The 14,412-nt window shown below is 45.9% G+C and overlaps 1 protein-coding gene across 4 annotated transcripts in view; it reads left to right on the forward strand.

Annotated features, from left to right (window-relative positions):
• Positions 1-12,416, forward strand: part of shtn1 (shootin 1) — a 94,042-nt gene extending 81,626 nt beyond the window's left edge. For 3 of the 4 annotated variants that reach the window (XM_041209014.1, XM_041209015.1, XM_041209018.1), the window contains 3 exons: positions 7,495-7,592; positions 8,645-8,707; positions 12,161-12,416. In XM_041209014.1, coding sequence (XP_041064948.1) covers positions 7,495-7,592; positions 8,645-8,707; positions 12,161-12,304 — 305 coding nt within the window. In that variant the 3' untranslated portion in view covers positions 12,305-12,416. Of the gene's footprint in view, positions 1-7,494; positions 7,593-8,625; positions 8,708-12,160 lie in introns of all 4 variants that reach the window. The other variant, XM_041209016.1, reaches the window with a different exon arrangement.
• Positions 12,417-14,412: the final 1,996 nt, after the last annotated feature.

Genomic DNA, 14,412 nt, shown 5'->3' on the forward strand with positions numbered 1-14,412 from the left:
AAAACTTTTCACTTGCTTGGATGAATGAAACTCCAACAATAGTGAAGAAGCTTGACCATATCCAGGACAAAGAAGCCTGTTCGATCAGCACCCCATGCACCAACTTAAAGATTCCGGCGCAACAAGGCTGTAACTTTCCAAGGCCCCTTCGACAGCACGTCCCAAAGCCACAACCCCTACCACCTAAAAGGACAAGGGCAAAGGAACACCACCCCAAGTACCCCATCAGCTCACGCACCATCCTGGCTTGGAAATATTTTGCCATTCTTTCATCATTGCTGGGTCAAAATCCTGGAACTTCCCTACCTGACAGGACTGTAGGAGTAACTTCACCACATGAACTGCAGTGGTTCAAGAAGGTGGCTCATCACAACCTTCTCAATGGTAATTGAGCATGGGCAGTAGATGCAAGCCTTGTCTGTGACATAAACATTCTATAAATGAATAAATAAAAAAAGCTACTGCTGCTCCTGTTGATTTTATGCTGTTTTCCTGCTCTGTTTCCTACTTTGCAACAGTATTTAAAGAGTACTTTAAGTATTTGGTTGTAAAATGCTTTGGGTATCCTGAGGCTGTGAAGGTGTGAAGGGAGCTATAAATGCAAGTTTTATTCTATTTACACTGTGACAATCTTTGTGCGTGAAGTAAAAAGTTTGGTTAGTTTAACCTTTTTTTAGTCCAATTTTGTTGTGACAAATATCCCAAGATAGTTACAAGCTCTGGTAATGTAATGTAATGAAGTGAACTTCCAATTCTCCCAGCAGCATGTCCTTCTACACTAGAAAAGCATTTTCTGTGGCTGACTGTACACAATGCCAATGGCATATTACAGCTGTAAATAAGAATCACAGGGATATTTTATCGCACACTTTTGTACCAGTTTGAAAGAAATCAGCTTTTTTGTATCCATTTTGCAATTTTTTCTTTTAAATAGGAAAGTCACTGCAGGTATTTTAATGACTTCATTCAGCATCTAGGGTGCACAGGTTGTGAATTATACAAAAATGCTTCTGGAGTGTTAAACCTACATAAACATGAAGCATAGGTTGGAATTTTCCAAGCCCGCTGGCGACGTGCGTGATAGGTGGTGTGTGTGGAAAATATGGCGCGATCTGCTTCACAGCGGCGTGAAGACAGGTCATGATTGCTCAGCTCGCCAACAGCGGGCCACGTTTCCTGCCATCAGTCAGTGGGGAGCTAATTGTAATACATCAGCATATAATTAAAAGTCCATCTCGCCAGGTTCTTGGAACCTCACCGTATCGTCCATTCACATCAGCGGGAAAGCAGGCCGATGTATTTTGCAACAGCAAGCAGGCGACGTGCACTTGGTGGCCTTCACTCTGGAGGACCTGAGGTGAGTGAGTAGCAGCGTTCTCCACGGCTCACCCGTTGTTTACAGGCCTCAGGGATGCCGGAGGGGTGGGGGCAACTGATGTCTGACCCCAGAGGGGCGGCAGATGTCTGGGGGCAAGTGCTGGCCAGCCTCAAAGCTGCCTGCTGAGGGGGATGGGTGTCTGGGGGCAAGTGCTGGCCAGCCTCAGAGACAACCATTGTCGGTGGGGGGGTTCGAGTGCTGCTCTGGCGCTGCATCCCGAGCGCAGGAAATCGAGGTGGGGGGGTGGGGGCAGGGTAAGTGAGGTAAGTGGCCACACATTATGCACACCTGTATAAACTGACCATGAACTCTGCAACTGAGAGAGTTCAGGCTCAGCCACAGTGATATGATGGGGTTGGGCCTCTATCCTGCCGGCCCACGCAAGCCTCGCGGAGGCACCAAAGGGCACCAAGCACTGTAGACCTTAGCCCCTCGCCGACCCCCCACCCCAGCACAGACTTCAAGTCCGCCACCACTTTTTTGGACCATAGAGCAGTTGGGCTGCACACGTTGTACGATCTCCTCGCCAACACTGGCCATGTAGCAGTCACTGCTGGAGGTCACTCACAGCCCTTTGCAATCTCAGCATCCTGGTTTGGACCAGTGTCCCCCATGTCGCAGGTTGACAGGGCAGTCATGCAGCGCACTCATCTCTGGCCATCTGAGGAGTGACCAGCACTCTCCAGGAAGCGTTAAGGGGCAGTCACACAGGGTCAGGAAAGGTGCTGTGTACAGCCATGATAATCACATCTCTCTCTTTCATGCTGCAGGAGGACCACGTCAGGACCATGGATCCTGGTGACCTAGCTGTATGCCTGATGGCCTACAGAGACCATAGAAGACAGAGGAGAGAGTGACTGAGGCCCTTGGCTGCACAAAGGCAGGAGCAGCAACCTCATGAAGAAGGGGCAGCAGAGGCTCCCACACATGCTGCCCAGGAGTGACAACGAGCCGTGACTGGTTGGTGCCTAGCGAGACCCATGATCTATAGACATTGCCTGCCATTCCTGTAGATGAATGAGAACCAGTGTCGTCAACGACTGTGCATGCCTAGGGACCTGGTGGCTCACATCTGCCACTTGCTGCAGGACTTGGCACCAAGGGGACATGGAGGGTATCCACTGCCTGTGGCTCCTTCCAGGGCTCCACAGGTGACCTCTGTTGGATTTCACAATCCTCCACCCACAAATACATCCATGAGGTCACGGATGCCATTTTCTCCATGGCACACAACTTTGTGCACTTCGCCCGGGGCCAGGATGCAAGGACCATTGGATTTGCCCTGATCTCAGGATTCCCACATGTGCAGGATTTGATTGACTGCACTCATGTGGTGCTCAGGTCTCCATTGCTACACTCAGTGAACTTCATCAGCTGCAAGGGCTTCCACTCACTGAATGTGCAGCTGGTATGCAACCACCAGAAACGCATCCTGCAGGTATGAGCACAGTTTTCGGGGAGTGTGCATGACACCTACATCCTGAGTTGTTCGCAGATCCCTGCAGTATTCCAGGGTCCACAGAGGCTGCAGGGTTGGCTCCTTGAGGACAAGGGCTACCCGCAGAGGCCATGGCTGATGATACTCATGCAGCAGCCTCAGACTGCAGCAAAGCAACGCTATAATGAAGCTCATGCAGCAGCTCGCAACTTGGTCGAACAGACCATCGGGATGCTGAAGATGAGGTTCCAGTGCCTGGACCGGTCTGGTGGAGCCCTGCAATACAGTCCACAGAAAGTGTCACACATAGTTGTCATCTGCTGCACCCTTTACAACCTGGCACTGCAACAGGGTGAGGAGCTGGCTGAAGAGGAGATGGAGAAGCTGCACATGTCCTCCAATGAGGAGGATGCCAACAGGGATGAGGGTGAGGGGTCCTTGGTGGTGACGACGATGAGGATGAGGCTTTCGCACTGGCTGTGTGAGGCAGGCGCACTGGGAGGCCCTCATAACTGCCAGATTTTTGGAGGAAGATGACCACATGCAGTGAGGTGCCCCCGTAGATCCTCATATTGCAGTTGTGAAAGTTTGACTCCAGTCTGGCCTATGTCAGCGAGAATACCCTCTGTGAGACTGCTCCTGTCATGGAGATGCAATGGAGGCCCTAATTGTCACTCAATCGCAGGAGGACGATGACAACAAGCAGTAAAGACAATCCATAGATCTTCAGATAGCCTCTGAGAATGTCTGATTCCTGTCTGGCCAAGAGCAGATCGCTCGTGCTCCATGATCAGGGCCATCTCAGAGACACAGCCACGAAGCTTGAGACGCATCTGATGCTGTATCCGCCTTCAGCACCTCAGCCCTTCAGGAGCTGGTGCACAGCATCACTGGTTGCAAATGCTGGTGTGATGGGGGCCAGCCCCACCTTAAAGGTTCTGAGAGCACAGAGAAAGAATGAGAGAACTCTGTGGTGCCTGCCCACTACATGCTGGCAGCAATAACCAGCATCGCTGAGGTGCAGACATCAGTAATGTTTCCAAGGAGTGAGAGACTGGACCATCACTGTGGTCTGAAGGCTGCACAGAGCACAGGGACGAGGCCCTGGACTGAGACACTTGCCTTTTATCTTGTACAGAAAGGCTTCACATCTGAGTGACAAGAACACTGCTCATCAGAACAAGGAGCCATAGGCAGGGAGACATTCTTAGGAGTTTATTGACAATAGTGAACAGTATGTGATTAACACCCGTGCCCAGGCTGTGCAACTACTTTTACCTAACTTTCCTAACCCGGCTGTTATATCTAGGTGCTCCCTGGACATCCACAGCAGAGGTGGAGGCAGCCTGCTGATAGTGACACCCTGTCTGCGATGACCTTGGCGGGTGTCCTCTGGAGGGCCGACACTTGGAGGGCTCCGGCCTGCTCTCAGGGTCCTGCTGTGTGGCTGTGGCACTCTCCTCAGCCTGTGAAGCTGAAGCTGCGGAGGTCACAAGAAGAGGGGAGTCAAATGGGCTGGTCACTCCCAGAGCCACCTTGGTGGATGACCCCGGAGTGTGCACCTACTGAACCTCCTCCCTATGGGTGCCCCGGCTGACTCCGTGAGCGGAAGAGGTAGTTGGAGTGAGATCGATCTGCCCAGCACCCCTCTCGCGTACAGACTGTTGGAGGCCAACTATGGCATCAGCGATGGAGTTGAGCCTGCGCAGCAGTGCAGGAGTGACGTACTGGACTAAGGTCTCCAAGGCGGCCGCCATCCTGCCAGTGTTGACCTCAGTGCGTTGCGATGCCGGCACTATCACCTCAGCCTGAAGATGGACGGACTCCTCCATCCTGCCTTGCAATCAGAGGAGTACACCCCTCCCTGATGTCCCCGAGTTTGCCTTTGCAGCTCCAGCAACTGTGACATGACCGAGGCCAGAGGTTCGTCACCTGGCTCGGACTCAGCAAAGTTCTGGCCTCCAACAGTCCTCTTGAGTGCCGGGGACCTGGGAAGTCCCTGCCTCCATCTGCTGTGGATCAGACAGTGCGATGTGCTCACCAGATTGTGATCCTGAGGCTACTCTAAAGCTAGGTCCCATCGAGGTGTGTGTCTCTGCGCTGGTGGAGAGTGTGGGTGAGCGCTGTGATGGGACTTCAGGGAGGGTGCCTCCAGATTCCTCTTCAGAGGTTTCTTTGCAGCATGATCGGAGGTCCTGGGTCATGGACTCTGTCGGCTGTTTGGCAGATGTGCCTGTGAAAGCAAGAGGAGATGATTAGTGCATGATAGTGGCCTGTGAAAGAGGACACATCACTCACACTATGGTTGTCTGATGAATGTTGCACTGCTGGATCCTCACTTGGTAGAGCAGCGCTGACCTCACCATCAGCACAGGACCGGTCCTGGTCATCGCCGGCCAGCTGGACGGCTCTGTTTTTGAATTCTGTCAGAACTTTGATCTCCGGCATCCCTACACCTGTCTGCGACCTTTCCCTCCTGTTGTGAACCGGTTTGTTCTGCATGGATAGAGATGGGGAGAGTGTATGAGGATGCCTGCCGGGCCAGATGTTAAGTATGCCTGGCCTGTGTGGGTGGTGAGTGGTCCCATGGACAGGATGAGGACAATGACGGTGTGTGTGAAAGATTAAATGGTGATGTCCCTTGCACTGGCAGTGAGTGAGGGCCCTGTGGATGTGTGATGGGTTTGTGAGTGTGAGAGTTGGGAACGATGAAAAGAGTGACTTACCCTGGTGGAACGGAGGGGATCATTTATTCTTTTGTGGCACTGGGTGGCTGTCCTCCTCTGCAGTGTGTTCGCACTGACCACCACTGCCACTGACTCCCAAGCTGGGTTAGTGACATTGTTGCCCATCCTGTGGCCAGTGCCAGGGTAGAGCACATCCTGGTGGGCCTCCACGGCACCCAGCAGTCACTCAAGGGGCCTATCGTTGAAACAGGGGGCTGCAGCATTTTTGTCTTTGCTGGCCATACCTCCCAGGCAGCAGTGGTGAGCTGTTGGCGATGAGCACTTTGCTGGCAGCTGCCTTTTAAATATGGCGACCAGTGTGATGCAACAGCGGGGTGATGTCGAGCGGGCAAATGAGAGCCTGCCCGCCATGAAAACGTTGTGTTTTACGGGAGTGAATAAACAATGAGGTGGGTTCGGGACGATACAGCGTGAAAACCCACCATTTTCTTCGGCAAGTAGGACTCCGTTTTAACCGCTCGCTACCACGCTTAGTGCGATTCTGGGAAAATCCCACCCATAATGTTTATAAGTGTGCGTGCAGTTTAAGATAAAGATACACATCAGTTGTATGTGTGAGTAAAAACAAAATACTGTGGGTGCTGGAAATTGGAAACAAAAACAGAAAATGCTGGAGCTACTCAGCAGGTCTGGCAGCATGTATAGAGAGATAAATAGTGTTTAAGGCCTGAATTTTTCCTCCTGAGTTGCAAGCACAGCGTCAAGAAAAGTCCTGGCTCCACAAACCCAACTCAGGCAGAAGAGCCCAGGGTGGTCTGTTTTCATTGGGGTGGGAGGGGCAGGTGTTAACACGAGTCTGGCCCGCCACCCCTAGAGACAGTATGGGGGCAGCCACAGGGGCTGCTGGGCACTGAGGTGGGCTGTGTGAAAGGCTTGCCTTGGTCCCAGCTGTAAAGAAAACCCCAAAAAACAGCCCCTCAGCACTCTCCCCTCACACCCCCACCCCCAACATACTCCCCATACCCCATCCATGCCAAACCATACCAGCTCATGCCCCAACCCACCCCCATGGCCCCCTCATACCCTCCATGCCACCTTATGCCACTCTGTGCATCCCACCGACATTTATAGCCCATATGCCAACTTAGAATGATAATGTTAGGTTGTGAAATCATTCATGCAGCATAAATCCTGTAATAGTAACCCTCAGGCTTATTTCAACCGTCGAGTGAAATAGCAAGGGCTATATTTTTAAACTGTAGCATGTTTTATTTGTTAATTTAAAGGTCTGGAAATTTAAATGCCTCGACAGTTCCCTTGACAGCTTGGCAGCTCCAATCAGCTTGACAGTTCCAATGGATTTATCAACCTTTTACGTGCATTGACATCTGCTTTTAACAATCCCACAGGGCACCTGACCTCTCCCAAATGGCACCTCACCTCTCCTAAAGGTATCTCTGGGCCTGTCCTGAATGGCACCCTGCCTCTCCAAAAAATTCCCAATAGCTTTAGACCTTCTCCTGAAAGACCTAAAGCCCATAAGTCATGTTTTAGACATCACAGTTACAAAAATTGGATCTGTTTGAAGGCAGCTGCACTTTTACATATACAGCTGCCTCTGTGAGCCACAGATGTGCAAACTACAACCCAACCCCATTTGCCCCCCTGACAAAAATGGGTGGGTGCCAGGTTCGGGATTGGGAGGTGGGGAGGACTTCTGGAATCATGCCTCTAGCACTATTTTGGCTAAGCTGGAGATGCTCTCCATCTTTACGAAAATTCAGGCCTCTGTTTCAGGTCTGTGACCCTTCATTAGAAATTTCAGCTGATATAAGGTTTCGGGTCCGTGACCTGAACTCTCTTTCTCTCTCCAGAAATCCTGTCAGGCATGCTGGAAATTTCCAGAGTTTTCTGTTTTTATTTATTTTATATGTGAATATATTGTTTTCTGAATATTATTTTTCAAATGTATGAGACAACTTTTCCTACAGGACAGCCTTTAGAAGACCTGAAGAAACAAGCGGTTGATGAAATGATGGATAGAATTAAGAAGGGTGTTCGCCTTAGGAAAATTGATCATACTGACAGGGTAACTCAACGGTTATTATAATGTATTTTAATTTGAAACTTGTGATGCTTTTCTCTTCCTTTTGAAAGTCCAAAACCTATGCACAAAGTGATAGAATAACAATTATATGAGGTTAGGCAACCTCAAACAAGTATGCAGCAGACATAATTTTGTAGAATTACAGGTGTAGAATTAATCATCAGTCTCTGTGGTGAATGGGGGAAATAGAAATCTCACACTGGCGCTGTAGAGCATGTTCACCATTGGAATTATCTGAGCTGCTTTCTTTCAATTACTACCAAACATGAAGGCACAGAACCTCCACGTGGCAGGGCGTTCAACATCCTGACAAATCCCCAACAGTTATTTATATAGAACAAAATTCATATAATGATAACTGATAGCAATGATTCAAGTCCTCCAGGGAGCAGGAGGTGCTGAAACTCCTCTTCCAATGGCACAATCCTTCGGGATCATTAAGATGCACGAAGCTGTCACTGGATTTAATCACCTTAGTCCTGGCTGCATCAATCTTTTATAGGGTTGTACATAATCTATTTTTATAAAATCAAAAAGTTATCAGATTCCTAATAAACATAATTGAAACTGAATGATACTAGAAACATTTCTAAACTATTGTTAAAATTCTTAACTATATAAATTTATGGAAACATTTGAAATTCTGAAACAAAGTGACATTCGCATTCCTCTTTTGTTTTCTGTTTTTTCCAAGTATGTACAATGATTTGTACTAACTAAGCTTTCTACCAATAGACATAATTTTGTTTAATTCAGTAACTACCAGATTAGTCAAGATCTTGCATGGTCTAAAGGTCAGTGTAAAAATCAAATCACAAACATATAATTAACCCTGATGTGTTACTCCCACTGTTTTAGTTTCTGAAACTAAAAAGTTCATCGGTTTGTTCTCTTTCATTCTCCCCATTTTCCTAATAGAACAGTGCACATTATTAACCTTTAGAGACTGTTGGCTACAACCATTAATGCAACTAATCAGTTTTGCATCTGAGTGGTCTGCTCTTCTTGGTTACAGTCCGCTTGCTTGTTTCTAGACTCTGCTGATTAGGAGTAAACCTCCAGAAGAAAATGCGTTACAGGAGCTCCGAGGGATGTTGGTAAGTCTGAAATTTAACTCCCAAGTATTTTTTAAATTCTTCTCTTTATCTATTTCCTTTCTAACTGTGTGGCTAGCCATACAGCTTATTCACAAACCCTTGCAAATACTATTGTCAGAACTACCTAAGAGTGACCTGGGTCAAATTGGCCCTTATTCTGTAGGTGCGGTTCTTCCAGCCTCTTATTAATCTCTTCTCACATGGACCAGCAGTATAAGAAATCAGGAAGTTAAGTACTGTGACTCGAGTTTGATAACTACAGACTTTGCTTGGATTATTTATAAAGTAGCGCAATCTGCCTAACTAGTCCAGTGCAAGAGAGATGACCTGATGGTTGTGAACGAACAAAATAAAAAGAGTTACTACTGTTAAATGTATGGTGCACAGACAACAGATGCTATGTATTAGGCTTGGATTCTGATGTGTTGTCCATAGTCCAAATTCATTCACCGCTTTGTACAATAAATAGTGACAGAGTGAAATAGGCATAGCTTCCTGTTTTCGAACACAAGTACCACAGCTTGGAAAAAAAAACAATTAGGAAAAATTGTTGCCTGTTTGTATGTGTGGCGAGGGGTTTTATCTGTCTGGGAAGCTGCTGGATTAGAAAACTCAAATGCAACTTTTCCAGTGATAGTGTGTGACTGTGCCATGCAAAGGTTAAGGTTCCAATTCTAATTTCAGTTCATTGCTGATTGGTTCATCTTAGGAAGGGTGGCAGTTAACACATTGCAGTTGACCTTAGCAACACTGGAGGGAAAATTACTTCCAAGTTCTCAGTCCTGATTTGTCATCCAGCAATCTGTGTTAAAATATGAATGAACACAGATATTGGATGAGGACAGTTGGGACTCACTGTGAAATCCCTTATGACTGAAAGTTCACCAACAATTATTTTTAGACTCGCGTATAAAGAATGACCAAATGGCGAGGCTTTGGAGTACTCCTGTTGTCATTGGAACCATATCCTAGCAGGAGCTGGCCACTTCAGGATTGGAAAAGGAAGGGGGAAAGAAATGAAAATGAAATTCAGACCAAAATGGGAATTTGAATTTTGGAGTCGGTTATCGTATTCAGCCTGAGTTTGTAATCATATTGTTTGGACGTGATGTTAAGCCAAAGCCGCAGCTGCTTGTTCTGGTGGTTCAAGTGGGCGTTAACAATCTCATAGCACTTCTTGAAGAGTGCAGGGAGTTCTTCCAATATCCTGGCCAACAGCTTCCTTCAACATCACACCAAAAAATAGATTAACTGGTCATTCATCTGTTGCTATTTGAGGGATCTTTCTTTGCACAAAATGGCTGCTATTTTCAACTACATAACCATTCCTGACATTGAAGTAATTCATTATACATGAAGTACTTTGAGGCATTTTGTGAGATGTAGTAATCTTATAAAGGTGTAAGTTTCTTTTAATTTTTCCATGTCTGTTTCAATCAATGTTAACAGCATTGATATGCAAATAAATATCAACTGCATTCTAACTTTAAACTTCTTGAGCAAAGATCCTCATTCATAACCCGTAAATCTCATGATTTGTTTCCATGCAGATCGCAAACATTTATGCCCTTTAGTGAATTTTCACAAATTTCAAATGCAATTTATCTGTTTCCCACAGTGCTTATTCTTAGCAGTGGTTACAATGCTATGAGTTGTGATGTGTTAATGTTCACAAAAAGCATAGAGTCCAACTACCAGGAAGCCATATTCTGACCCATAACGTGCTGCCATTGCACGGATAGACATTGCTTAAATAAGCACAATTGTCTTTAATCTCAAGTTCAACACCTACCTGTGCACACTTGACTATTTAGGCGTGGCTGATACTCAGCAATGCATCTGTTTAAAACTCTTGTAGGGGTGCTCAGCCTTGTAAGATTACATGACCTTCTGTACATCTGCTTTGCCCTTCGCCAATGCCACAGTAAGATATCCAACCTCCAGACTCTTTCTACCTTTGAACATGCATTCTCTCAAACTCTGATAAAGTGCCACATATTTTGTGCTCTGAGACTTGGGCGGGATTTTCTGCACCTGCCCGCCGCCGGAATCTTCTGGTCCTGCCGCAAGTCAATGGACTCCTGGCTGGGGCGCTGCCTCCCCCGTGACGGGGGCCGGAAAATCCTGGCCTTTGTCTACTCAAAGGTTATTTTTAATCATCTTGGTAGCCTGGTTAAGCTGTTGAACAGTGACTTGATTGCCCAATTCAAAAATTGTATTCCAAGAAACATGTTTGCAAAGCTGTTGGATTCTTGAGGTTAGAGATAATTGTGCAATTTGTTTCATTATTTGTTCTTGGGATATGGACGTTGCTGGCTAGGCCAGCATTTATTGCCCATCCCTAACTGCCCTTGTTCAGAGGGCATTCTTTAAGAGTCAACCACATTGCTGTGGGTCTGGAGTCACATGTAGGCCAGACCAGGTAAGGACAGCAGATTTCCTTCCCTAAAGGGCATTAGTGAACCAGTTGGGTTTTTACAACAATTGGCAAAAAGTCTTTAGACTTTTTAATTCCAGAATTTTATTGAATTCAGATTTCACCCTCTGCTGTCTCCCCTGAGTCTCTGGAATTCTGGTCTAGTGACAATACCACTATGCCACTGCCTCCCCCATGTTGTTTGCAAAATTTATGTCTATTGTGGTGGTAGACATAACATGAGTCAACATAAAATAATCCAACTGTGTTTGATTTCGATATTAAATTTTGCAAGTTAGCCCATGAAGCCCACTATGTTCATTTTTAAAACAAATCCTGCTTTTCTTGGTCAGTTGTAAATTTTAATCATGATGTTGCAAAATCTTGCCCTATAAGCTGTGCTCTCCAGCAGTAATTCAGGTTGTAACACTGATGTGAAAAATGCCATTATTGTTCTTTCATTCCATGACATTACAGAGACTAGCTTGTGCTCTGTAATTCTTTGCAAAGTTTCAACTAGAAAGATTTTTTTTGTATGATGTAGTATTCTGTGGAGAGCTATGAAAACTGCAAGCCAGACATTGTTATCTTATCATGAATGCATTGTAAGAGGAATCAACAAGTTATCCCTAATTGCCCCTCATGAGCTGAAAGTGCAACTTTAAAAGTTATTCTTGGTTAGAACATCAGGCAAAGGCTTTCCCTTGTAATGAAACTATAAATATTCTTCTTTAAATATGCGAGAGTTCCCCTATAAGAGAGGAAAGATTCCAGAAAATGAAACGTGTCTGAATGCTTTATTCACAAATTGCTACAATTCCGTATTGTAATGGACGCTTTAATGTGACAAAACAAAAACAGAATTACCTGGAGCTTTAATGTGACCCCTTACTGGTTTGCAATCTGAACTTAAGGATTTTTGCTACCAGTTAATGACGGTAGCTAACCAAAACTATCAGGGACTGAAGATGTCCATGTTGTGTGCGCTGAATTTAAATTGTGCTTTTTGTAATGGATTTGTTTTCTTTCTCTTGAAGAAGTCTAGCAAAGTTGGAACACTGACAACAATTACTCAGGTTACTGAAGAAAATGAGCTGGAAAGAGTCCTACGACACAGAAAAACAGCAGCAGAAACTAATGCTAGTGGCAAGTTCTCAGTAATCTCTGCTTGTGATCCATAGCTATTGATCCTTCAATATGTCCCTAATCACTTGGTTAGCTGGTTATTGTTATCCAATTTAACCATTTTATTCCACTTATGACATTGTTAATAAAAAAAACTTTCATCACTAACATTTTATCTTGTGTGGAATTTGTAACCTTAAAAACCCAAATTTTAATTTTCAACTTTGAGAATATAGGGTTTATTTTTTAATGTGACAGCAGCAATTTTCTGAACTTAAGTATACAGAACCATTTTTTCATTTATAAATGAACTGGTTTTAGTGTAAGAAGTAATATAAGAATCAAAGCTATTTTCTGGATAATTCACTTCCTAGTTTTCAGAGTTAGCCAACATTTATTTTCACAAACAACTGATGGAATAACTTGAAGTTTTGTCACATCCTTCCACTTGACATTGAATTGTGTCAGAATATGAAGCTAGCAAATGTGCAGAAAAAAATGGGAGGTTGTTGTTATTTCAGGTACAACACAGGGGATATAACACAAAAACAAAAATAAAAACATCTGGAAAAACTCAGCAGGTCTGACAGCATCTGCGGAGAGGAATACAGTTAACTTTTCGAGTCCGTATGACTCTTTAACAGAACTAAGGAAAAATAGAAGAGAGGTGAAATATAAGCTGGTTTGGGAGGGGGGGTGGGGGGGGGGGGGCAGGTTCAGTGGTGGGACAAGTAGAGCTGGATAGAGGGCCAGTGATAGGTGAAGATAGCCAAAAGATGTCATAGACAAAAGGACAAAGAAGTGTTGACAGTGATATTAGCTAAGAAATGTGCTAATAGGTGACATTAAGGGTAAAAAGCAGGAGGAGTAAGGTACAGATAGCCCTAGTGGGGATGGGATGCGGGAAAGGGATTGAAATAGTCTAACAGGTAGAGATAAAACAATGGATGGAAATATATTTAAAAATAATGGAAATAGGTGGGAAAAGAAAAATATATATAAATTATTGGGAAAAAAGGGGGATCGGAAAGGGGATGGGGATGGAGGAGAGAGTTCATAATCTAAAGTTGTTGAACTCAATATTCAGTCCGGAAGGCTGTAAAGTGCCTAGTCGGAAGATGAGGTGCCGTTCCTCCAGTTTGCATTGAGCTTCACTGGAACATTGCAGCAGGCCAAGGACAGACATGTGAGCATGAGAGCAGGGTGGAGTGTTGAAATGGCAAGCGACAGGGAGGTCTGGATCATGCTTTGGACAGACCAAAGGTGTTCCACAAAGCGGTCACCCAGTCTGCGTTTGGCCTCTTCAGTGTAGAGAAAACCACATTGAGAGCAGCGAATGCAGTAGACTAAATTGAGGGAAGTGCAAATGAAATGCTGCTTCACTTGAAAGGAGTGTTTGGGCCCTTGGACGGTGAGGAGAGGGGAAGTAAAGGGGCAGGTGTTGCACCTTTTGCAGTTGGTGCCGTGGGAGAGGGTTGAGGTGTAGGGGGTGATGGAGGAGTGGACCAGGGTGTCCCGGAGGGAACAATCCCTGTGGAATGCCACCAGGGGGGGTGAAGGGAAGATGTGTTTGGTGGTGGCATCATGCTGAAGTTGGCGGAAATGGCGGAGGATGATCCTTTGAATGCAGAGACTGGTGGGGTGATAAGTGAAGACAAGGGGGACCCTATCGTGGTTCTGGGAGAGAGAGGAAGGTGTGAGGGCGGATGCACAGGAGATGGGCCAGACACGGTTGAGGGCCCTGTCAACCACTGTGGGTGGAAATCCTCAGTTAAGGAAGAAGGAAGACATTTCAGAGGAACTATTTTTGAAAGTGGCATCATCAGAACAGATGTGACGGAGGCGAAGGAACTGAGAGAATGGATGGAGTCCTTACAGGAAGCAGGGGATATAACACAAGCAATGCCAGCCTTAAATTCGGAAAATGAACTTGTCAGAAATAAGTTTAATTGAGTACGGTGGTGGGTGAGTAAAACGGCTGCGATGGCGAGTTTTCACACCGCATCATCCCAAATCTGCAGCATTACTTATGCACTCCCGGGAAACACACCATTTCCAAGGCGGGCGGGCTCTCAATTGCCCGTTACCCCAACACCTCACCACTTCATCACACCAGGCACCACATTTAACGTCCAGTCCAGGACTGCAGCAAAGAAGACAAGGC

This window comes from Carcharodon carcharias, chromosome 17, assembly GCF_017639515.1.
Source record: "Carcharodon carcharias isolate sCarCar2 chromosome 17, sCarCar2.pri, whole genome shotgun sequence".
Lineage (NCBI taxonomy): Eukaryota > Metazoa > Chordata > Chondrichthyes > Lamniformes > Lamnidae > Carcharodon > Carcharodon carcharias.